The 10,722-nt window shown below is 43.6% G+C and overlaps 1 protein-coding gene across 1 annotated transcript; it reads left to right on the top strand.

Annotated features, from left to right (window-relative positions):
• Window positions 1-7,634: 7,634 nt before the first annotated feature.
• Window positions 7,635-8,303, top strand: LOC149163398 (uncharacterized). The gene has a single exon (XM_089429109.1). The coding sequence runs from the start codon at window positions 7,635-7,637 to the stop codon at window positions 8,301-8,303; it is 669 nt and encodes a 222-aa protein (XP_089285235.1).
• The last annotated feature ends 2,419 nt before the right edge of the window (window positions 8,304-10,722 follow it).

Raw genomic sequence — 10,722 nt, 5'->3', positions numbered from 1 at the left:
CGGGTGAAATGCTTTATTATGAGGATCCGAAGTTCTTTCAATGATGGGAGGAGACCTGTAATAAGATACAATACAATACATTATCTTCATACTGTTTTTCATGATCTAGCTGAGGCGGGCATTCCCATGCTCAGCTTTATAAATTCATTTTCATGTACATAGGACAGACAATCGTCTGATTGTAGACTGATGATTCTGATAGAGCCACCATCCTTTTGGTAGGATGATTATCTGTGCTGCAATGCTGTACATTTAATGTCTTTATTTCCCTGAATATATATCGCAGCCCGGATGGATGAAACTAGATCCGGGGTCTTCAATCTCGTCCGATCTTCACTCGAAGTACAAGTCGATCCATGTGAGAAATGTTCTGAAGTCGAACATGGAAAGACATCGCTTGATTACCAGTCAATGATGTAAACTGTTAACAAGCGCGAGAGGAATCACCGATAATGATAATGATCCTCAAGGTACTGCAGTACAATTCACGTGGTGTGAATAAAGGACTTGGCGTCGAACACCACGCAAAATCTTTCGGTCGAAGGTCATTGATGTAAACCTGTCGCCGGAAGTGAGAAACTTGCCATTGAGGCATGCAAGCTTCAAAGTATTGAATGGGGTGTTCCTAGACCAACTTCTTGGATAATGAGCTGATGTCGACAAGAAGTGATCCGTCACAGGAGGGCCTTAATGAATCCCACATCAATGACACGGAACGGAGCAAATGATTTTGATGGAGGTGAAAACGATCTGATGATATACGGTTCAGGGTGGCGGTCATGAAAGAATGGAGTATAATGTATGGTAGTGGGTGGGACACAGGTGACTTCTCTAGATGACTTCTCTTGAACATGTCGGCGACACTGATGTGATGGATTTGTAGCATTAACCCCAAATGTGGATGGTATGGTGTGACCATGGCGATGTGACCGGTGAATGAAACAACCCAACCCGACTCGAACACGGAGTGGAAGTGTCATGTTCAAGAGCGACTTGCTACCAATAAAGATTCTTTGAGTTTTCTTCCCAATTTTTCCCCAGTCATTGCTGACCAGTACCTCTTTATTTTTGTCAAGCTTGAGGAGGATAACATATGCTTGTTCTATAATTTGCCCTTCGGGCAAACCCATCGCTATGTTTTAACGAGCCTAGCGATAGTGAAACTCGTTCTCGTCTAAAGACAAGTTTGTCGCTATTAATCTTTTTAACGAGTTTAACGACAAAGATAACTCGGTCCTTTTCATTTTTAGAGAGTCTGAAAAGGTACGTAAAGGTAACTCCACAATTCCTTTTTTGTCACCTAATCCCTTAAGTCCGAAAAAGTATAAAACAATACAGAAGGGATGAATTTTCGATAGTTTTAACGAGCCGAATAAGACAAGCGCTCGATCTTTTTGTGCAATAATCCCTCAGGTCCAAAAAGATTAAAATCTAGAGGAGGGATAGCACTTCTTGTCCCTTTAACGAGCTGGAGAGGCCAATGGATCGGCAATCTTTTCATATTTTACGAGTCAATTGAAAAGAGCTTAAAGAAGACTCGTCTTTTGAGGAACGAGTGATAAAATGGGTAGCAGCTGATTCTAGGTAAGGTTTGGAATTTTCCAATCATGGCAGTGTCACAAGGATGGCTAGTGAAATCACTCTTCGCAGCTGTTCCTCAAAATGGGTAAACAATCAAATGGAGGTGAATGATCGGCCAATGAAAAAGTGGAGGTGACGGTGCAAACACGACCAAGGCTTTAATGGCTGAAGTGCTACATTCACGGTGGTTATTTACCGAGGAATAGTTCATTTTTTAACGAGCTTAAACGCGGGTGGAAACATTTGCTCGGTGCGGGTTTATTTTTTAACGAGCTTGAACCTTGCGGTAACACTGCTCGATTAATCCAGTCATATGATAAGAATGTCTCATATAAAAACGACAACTTTTAGAGTTTTGCCCCACATCCTTTCTTTATGCAAGTTAGGAAACGACCAATCCAAAAAACAGATAAATGATCGCTCTTTGCTTGCACTCCAAAAGGTTTGCATGCCCCCAGGTATAAAACAGAGTTTCAAGGTTACCTCTACTTCTATCCGCCAAAACATTTGTTTTACCGAGAGAGGCCTACCTCTTACAGGTTACCCAAAGATTGTTCTATTCGCGGCGCAAACAAAACACTTCTTCGACGATGTCTACCGAGATAAACAAAGGTGAGTGGCGATGCTCGCCAACTCACATAACTTTGACAAGAGAATCCTGTACTAGAATAACCCCCTCTTCCAATCACGGACGGGGGTACAGACTAGGCATATTCTCCTGCGGAAACCTACTCTATACCCGAAGTTTCCCTGCCGAAGCAGACCAGGATGCATGCCCCCTGGGTTTCAGTCATGTCCCTCCGAATTACTCGCGCTCATCGGGAGGACGGACTGGAGATTGAGACATTTCTTGCGTGAAAAGACCATTCAGGGATGGTATATGACTATTTGCTATGCGTGATCCGGGAAATGAAAGCTGGTCCACGAGCTTGACCACTCTTCCTTCGTGCGGAAAACACATTACTCTAAAGAGTGAGGAGACAATTGGTCTCATGCAATAAATATAGTCTCATCCAAGGAGTAGATTGTAATCCAGGGGTCCTTGAACTACCATTACGTTCATGCGAACTGTTTTCCTTCTCAATGTTATGGGCACATCGAGAAGGATCCCTAAAGGTCGACTGGTTCCTTTATCAAAGCTTGTCATATTTCTCATCTCAGGCAAAAGCGATGGCGAACCAAGCGCTTTCCAAGCAGTTGAGGAAAGGATACTCACAGAAGCCCCCTCATCTATGATGGTACCAGCCATAAGCATTCTATATATTTGAACGATAATTCGGAATGGTATGCTAGCTGGTAAACGGGGTCTGCCTAGTTGATTCCAGTCGAAGGAGACAACTAGGTTGCTTGGAGGTGGGACCGAATAGACGGCCGGGTACGACTCTGACGAACTTCCTTCCTGCGGTAAAAGAACGGGTAAATTGCCCCCATGTTCGTTGGAGTCTGTGCTTATGAAGAGAATTTGGATGGTGTCATCCTTGTTCTCCTCAGTGACTGTATCATCTGAAGATAAAACCTCTGGAGGCAAGACCGGGTCAACTGCCGCCTCGACCTTTTGACTTTCGTCGGGTATGGATCCAGATGGTTTATCTTCAATGATAGGTGCTTCAACCGACCACCTGAGCGGGCCAGCCGGATTTTCAACTAGTGACGGACTCGGCAAGAGTTTTTATATCCAGGAGGAAGTCGTAACGGTGAAACCGGACGATCATCCAAAACTCTTTTAGCTTCGTCTAAGAAGGGACAATGGTGAATGGCATGATCGCCTTCACACAGTTTACAAGGAAATCTATATTTTCCTTTTTGTCCTGGGGCTTCACTTTCACTAGTCGACGGTGTGCTTTCAACATGATCATCAGAGGTTGACGACACCAGGTTGTGCAAACGAGGAGACCAGTCCCTTAATATCCGAGGGATGCAAGGACAATCTCTGTGAAAGTGGTCTCCTTTGCAAATGACACATGGCGATTTAGGCCTGGTCGGTGCAGTGTGTGGATTTTCGTTAGACGACACTCGTTTTCCCCCATTCGCCTTTGGCTCCTTCTTCTTCTTCTCTTTCTTCTTCTTTTCCTTCTTCTCCTTAGGAACTTGACTTTTGGCTTTACCAGCCCCATCAAGCGAAGAGGAAGGAGGAGAGGAAGAATTAGAGGAAGTAGAAGGATGGTGGGCATCTCTGGACTCGTCTAATTGCTGATTCGATTGTTCAGGAATAGTGGTTTTCTGAACGACAGAGGTTGAGAAGAGCCATACAGGCAAACCAATTGTCAGTCCTGGAAGCGACAATATGGCCATATGGGGCACACCAACATCTCCCCAAGAGGAGAAGGGACTAGGATTTCCTCCAAGGGGAATTCCTTGGTTGGTAGACTCCATTTTCTCAACCCAAGATCAACGTAGGAAAGGGTAATGAATATTCCGTTTAAAATAAATTTTTATACACTTTGACACAACTTATTTTTTCAGTTTTTAAGAGTCGAGAAAAAACAAAAGATGACTCTAGTCTCCTTCGATTTTTAATGAGCCTGAAGTGACAAGTGCTCAGATGGACCTTTTCCGTTAAGGAGTCTGAAAAGGAACGAAAGGGACTGCTCTGGAGATCTAGGTAGAGGGAGTACCAAACGAATCACAAAACTGCAGAATAATTTTTACGGTACGGCAGTCAATCTTTCCGAATGCTGTGTTCAGTGCATTGCGATCAATAGGGCGGCAGACACGGCTTCCTATGGATAAAGGATTTAAGCCTATAGGGGTCTCCCAAAATATACTCGACGGTACGTGGGAGCACAAGTCCGTACTGGCACTTATCGTCTCAAAGTGGAGGAATCACCCAACCATCAATGAGGACAACAGTTACCAGGCTTTACGACGCCGTAATACATCTCTAGCTTAGACCTCTAAATGTTGTGCGTTAAGTTCCAAAGCGTTGTTAGATTCATTGGATTTATTTTAAGTTGATCTTGCTTATGAAGTTTGCCTTTTGGGTTCACCACGAGATGTAGATGTAATTCCTAAAATGCAATCTAAGGATGATAAACAAACTTTTATCTCTTTTGTGCAATGAAAATCCTAACTATTAGAGGAAAAGAAAGACACAATCTTTTCACAACGAGCAAAGAGCACACTGTAAATGCACTTTCCTAAATCAAGCCAAACAGACTGTCAATATGTAGATGCACATGCATGTATTTGTTTTCGACTTTCTTAGTATTGATGCTAAAAAGAAAGTTGATGTACAAATCTAAATTTGCTTTCAAGCGACAAACACAAACAAGCTTCTTTTCGAAATCAAAAGATAAAGACGATTACGACACTTTAAGATTTTGAAATGAATACTCGTTTTTGACACTAGAAAATCACAAATTCAGACCAAAGGCAATAGTAAAAGTATAATCGACCATCAACAACAATCAAACTTTCTCCTATGATCGAAATCGACACTTGCGACAGATCTAAATCAAAGGACGACAGTACGACTATTCTACTTTTGCAATGGAAAACTGTAAACGACTCAACAAACACACAAAAACATCTACAGTTCTTTTGTACAAAGGAGGCGGAATAACAGTAAGGAAAAGGGGTTTTAAACAGACATACATATACTGATCACGGGCAGCAAAATTCAGAGACAAAACTGGAAAGAATGAAGCATAAGAACCTCAGCTGCACAGGGCTAGTCTGATCAGCGCACCTGTAACACAGAGAAACTGGATTGCAGCGCAGGTTGCCCTTTCGGGAAGTGCGCTGAAATGCAGGAACTCTTAACAGTGCCTGCGTTGGGCCAGAAACGAGAATCTGTCCGGGTTCTGGGTCACGGTTTGCAGTTCAGTCTTTGGTTTTTGGCCGAGTAAAAGCAATCAGTAATGCACAATCAGGGGTAGATCTAAGGAGGGTCTAAGAGCTATCACAAGGGAAATTAGATCATTTGTGAATTAGCTGTTCAAATCATAAACAAATCCAGTGAATGGATTGAAGCAGCAGATGTCTACTTTGCATTTTTTATGGCAAATGCAGTTTGAATGCTACTTATAAGTTTATGAAACAAACAACAAAGAGACACACAAACAAACTAATTAGACATTCTTCCCCAGCGGAGTCGCCATTTTGTTACCGGGAAAAGTGTCTATTTAGAACTGCTCTATCCCACTAAGGTGTGACAGCTGCCTTAGAAACAAACAGAGAAAAACTACTTTTGTATTTCCTTTATAAACTATAGACAGAGAGGAACAGAAAGAACCAACCTGTGTCTTGCGCTAATCCTTTGATCCAATCCCTCTCTTCTTTGACAGCTTCCAGCTACCTGCTCCCTTACTTGCCCAGCTTCACTAAGTACCTGTAAGATCACAGAAGAAGAAAACTATACAAAGACATGGATCTATATTCATAAACAACTTAGGATCAGATTTAAGTTAACCATACAAATATAACAAGCATCGATGATACACAAGCATGGAGGAAAAACTCAAATAGTTTTTATTGATAAACAAGAAGATCCAGGAGGAGTTACAACCGATGATTCCTGACCCAGCATCAACCTCCCAGCAAAGAAGCCCCTCTTCACCTCCAACAAAGCATAAATCACCCAATACTCTGATATTTGTCTCAAAACCAACAACAATTCCTTACAATGTGCAAAATTCCAGCCTCTGGATCTCTGGGATGAGGGATCCATATATAGATGTATGCAAGGAGGATGAGTCAGCTTGTGATTTGATTAGTGTCTTCTCTCTGTCAGTTCTTGCTTCCACTTGGAGACTGAAGGCCTCTTACTCATCCTTGGTCGAATTCAGTGAGGCAAGTGTCATAGGAGAAGATTCTGGAAGCTTCCATTGTCTTTCCACCTCGCGGAATGACACTGCCATTTGTCATTTCTCGCCCAACGCACCCTCATAGTGCATTTAGGTGCGTTGCAACGCACCTAGCCAGTGTATTTAGGTGCTATGCAACGCACTTAGCCAGTGTAGCAGCTGAAATGATCCTGTTTTGACTTATTCTGAGCAGTTTCTGGTGGAGAACTTCTGGGAGAAGCTGTAATTTGTTGACCTTGTTCCTTTAGGGGTTAGAACAACACTTTTAGGGACTTAGGAGCCCTTGGTTTATGGACATTTCATGCTTAGAGCTGTAAGGCACAAAAATGTCTATAACACTCAGGGCCTCTACTTGAACAACTGGACTCCAGACTTTGATCCGGCTATAGATGTCCCCAAGGCTGTCCCGGTGTGGGTTCGTCTTCCAAATCTGCCAGTCCACTGCTGGAACTGGGATTCCTTGAAACACATCGGCAACTCTCTCGGGAAATTCATAGATCGGGCAAACAACAAGGATCAGTATGACTGTGCTAGGATCTGCGTAGAAGTAGATCTAGAGGTGGGTCTCCCAGAGGCAATCAAAATCAAAGTCGGCAGCTGGTCTCATGTGCAGATCTTGGATTATGAGCAACTGCCATTCAAATGCAGGAAATGCCATGTTCATGGACATTTTGCAAGAAACTGTCCGTCCAACGCAGAGCCAGAAAAAGGGAACGAAGAGGGTTGGAATCAAGTCAAGAGAGCAAAATTCAACCACAAAGGGCAGAAACCGGGAGGACCCACTGGGAAAGGCTCTCTCCAGGCTAATGCTCAATGTCCCCCTCCCAAAAAGGCGCAAGAAAACAAATTTGATCCTTTAAGCCAGCAGACAGAAGATACTCTGGAGATCGAGACCCAAAAACCAGTTTCTCCAAGCAAAGATACTCCTTCAGTCCCCAACAAAGGAGCTGAAGAACCCAAAGGTATGACTTCAGAAGCTGAGGAAGAAGAGCAGGAAACAGATGAGTCAAAGGAGGAAGGAGAAATGGGAGAATCCCAAACCTCGGTAAGAATATCTACAAGAGGCCGTAAAACTGACAGGGAAAAAAGAGAGCAGGAGACTTACAAAGACAAGCTACAGGGCAGCCAGCCAACTTTGGAAAAATTGCTAGCCTCAAAGCCTAAGATGTTGAAAAGCCAGCCCCAAGGCTCCAAGGGAGCCCATCAAAAACATCAATAATTAAGGTAATCTCCTGGAATTGTAGAGGTATGGGGAGCAAAGTTAAGGAAGAAGCCATGAGAAGCTTAATAAGAGTTGAAACTCCAGACATACTTCTCATCCAAGAGACTAAGCTGGGAGATATAGTCTTCCTGCAAGCATGCAAGAAAATTTGGTTCAAAAGGGAAGCAAGAGCAATCTCTGCCTGGGGCGCCTCGGGAGGGATTGGCACTCTATGGAACGCCAACAAATTTACAGTCATTTGTGAGGCGAGAAATACTCATTGGTTGCTACTGAAAATGCAGAACTTGGACACCAAGGAAATCTTTTGCCTCTTCAATGTATATTCTCCAGTCAACATCGGGGAAAAAAAGGATTGTTGGGATTCAATAAGGCACCAAGCAGACTTGATAAATCTGGAAAACATAATTATTGCTGGAGACCTCAACCTCACTCTTCATTCGTCTGAGAAAAGGGGAGGAAGTGCAGTTCGAGATCCGGCAAGGGAATGGGCGGAGGATCTCATGCAGGACTGGGACTTGCTGGATATCAAACCCTCTTCCGGTAAGTTCTCTTGGTCTAACAAAAGAGTAGGACCTGGACATATTGCTGCCAGATTAGATAGATTTTTCATTCAAAGCTCCTATCTGTTACTAGGTCTTGAACCCAGAATGCACATTCTCGCTAGTAGTGTCTCAGATCACAAGCCTTTAAACTAGAGCTGCTTGCCCATCTAGAACTTGGTCCTATTCCCTTTTGATTTAGCCCCCTTTGGGTCAAGGAGCCAAACTTCATGCAAACAGTCAAGGATTGCTAGAATTAGCCCGTCAAAGGTTCTCATTTTTTCATTTGGGAGGAAAAGCTTAGAAGGGTAAAAAGAGGGCTAAAACGCTCGGCCAAATCTCTGTCCAATCCAGCTACTGAAAGGAAAGCTATTAAAGCCTCTCTTGCCTCATCAAACTTATATGGAAAGCGCTGCAGTCGTAGAGGAGATGTTAGAGAAAGAAACTCAGCTGCAACAGAGCTTTCATAAGGCCTGCCTAGCTGAGGAAGAGTACTGGAGATTAAAATCCCAGAATCTCTGGCTTAAAGCAGGGGATAGGAACACTGCTTTTTTTCATAAACAAGCCCAGGCCAGGAAATGCTTCAACACCATCTCTGAGATCAAGGAGGATAACGACATTCACAAGGACTTTGCAGACATTAAGAAAGCAGCTTTTTCTCACTTCCAAAATTTGTACAGCGAAGATAAGGATCCGACCCATCATCCAGATCTGTTAGACGTCATACCTTCAGCAATCACTCCTCGTATGAACAGGCTACTTGAGGACAAAATCACTAAAGATGAAGTTAAAAAGGCCCTCTTTGAGATGGATCCGGACAAGGCCCCGGGGCCGGATGGCTTCTCCGCCAGGTTCCTTCAAACTTGTTGGCCGATCGTTGAAAAGGACCTTCTCAAAATGATCCAAAAGTCCCAGAATGCTCAGAAAATAGGAGGCAGTACAAACTCCGCCTTCTTAGCCCTTATACCCAAGGAAAAAGGTGCCAACAACTTCAGTAGATTCCGTCCGATTTCCTTATGTAACATTGGGTACAAGCTAATCACCAAAGTAATTGCAAATAGACTGAAGCCCATTCTTCCCAGAATAATTCCGGAGAATCAAGGAGGCTTCATTAAAGGAAGGCAGATCGTGGACAACTTCACCCTAGTTCAAGAGGCAATCCACTCTAGTCTTCTTCGAAAAGAACAAGGTATGGTGATTAAACTCGATTTAGCAAATGCCTTTGATCGTGTAAATCATAGTTTTCTTTTAAAAGTCATGAGCAAGTTTGGTTTTGGGGAAAACTTCATTAAATGGGTCCGGGCATGCATCTCAGAGCCATGGATTGCTCCTCTTGTAAATGGAAGAGCCACTGATTTTTTCAAAGCTTCGAGAGGACTTAGGCAGGGGTGTCCCCTTTCCCCTATGCTTTTTGTCATTCAAGCCTCTATTCTCAGTTTTCTATTAGACAAAAAGATGCAAGACCAAGAAATTAATGGACTCTGTATTGCAAGAGGGGTTAAAAACATAAACCACGCCTTATTTGCGGATGACACTCTGCTTTTAGGCAATGCCTCTCTCTCCTCTGCCTCTAAATTTAAAGCTGTGTTGGATGAATTTAGTGAGGTCTCAGGCAGCGTTGTAAATAAGAACAAATGCCACATCTTCAGCTGGAATACTACGCCCAGATTTCTCTCTGTTATCTCTCGATGTTTGGGTTTTGCAGCCTCCTCTTCTTGGACCTCCTTCAAATATTTGGGCCTCCCTGTTTTTCATAAGAAAATGACAAGCAAAGATTGGCTCCCTCAGCTTGAAAAATTCAAGTCCAAGATCCAAGCCTGGGGCTACTCCTGGCTCAATCCTACAGGCAAGTCTGTCCTAATAAAATCCGTTCTCACCAGCCTCCCTCTATTCCATTTTGTTGGGCTTCTCACTCCGGCAACCATAATAAAAAAAATGGAAGAGTTCATGCGCAGGTTCTTCTGGAAGGGCGGAAAACAGAATGAAAAAAAGATTCCCCTCATCAGCTGGGAAACCATCTCCAAGCCTCTTTGGGAGGGTGGTTTGAGCTTCAAAAATCTCTGTCAGCAGAATGTGGCTATGGCAGCCAAGATCGTCTGGAGGATCATCGCGCCCAAGCCTGGCTGGGCCCAATTGGCTCTCTGGAAAAAGTATTTCAGAGGTCCGCGATTAAGCTGTTTAGACAATGTGATTCACATGCCCAACTCGTCCTTCCTCAACCTGTATGTTAAAGCTGCTCCCTTAATCAAAGCGCATTCCTACTGGATCCCAGGCAATGGCAAAAAGATAAATATATGGACTGATAAAATCATGAATAAGGACCCTATTGAAGACAGAGCTTCCATTAGAGCGTTGCGCTGTTGGATGGACAGAGAGGGCCTATGCACGTTGTGGGATATATCCCATTGGAGCGATTCTGTTTGGGCAGGCTGGAAAAACATTGAAGTGCCGGTTCATCTACTCAAAGAATGGTCCACGTTGCTTGATCTTCTTCACGGCTTGGCGCCCATACACATGAGGAAAAGAGATTCGAAAGGCTGGGGGTCGAACAACAGAGGCTATGTTGTCTCCATGG

The sequence above is a fragment of the Pinus tabuliformis genome, chromosome 5_1 (assembly GCF_031772625.1).
Source record: "Pinus tabuliformis cultivar Carrire ecotype Pingquan chromosome 5_1, CPIR1, whole genome shotgun sequence".
Lineage (NCBI taxonomy): Eukaryota > Viridiplantae > Streptophyta > Pinopsida > Pinales > Pinaceae > Pinus > Pinus tabuliformis.
Note: the sequence above shows the minus strand (reverse complement) of the source record. Positions and strands in the feature narration are given on the sequence as shown.

Bases quoted from the DNA above. Each gene is read 5' to 3' on its own strand.
- LOC149163398 (XM_089429109.1), top strand. From the start codon at position 7,635: ATGGGGAGCAAAGTTAAGGAAGAAGCCATGAGAAGCTTAATAAGAGTT.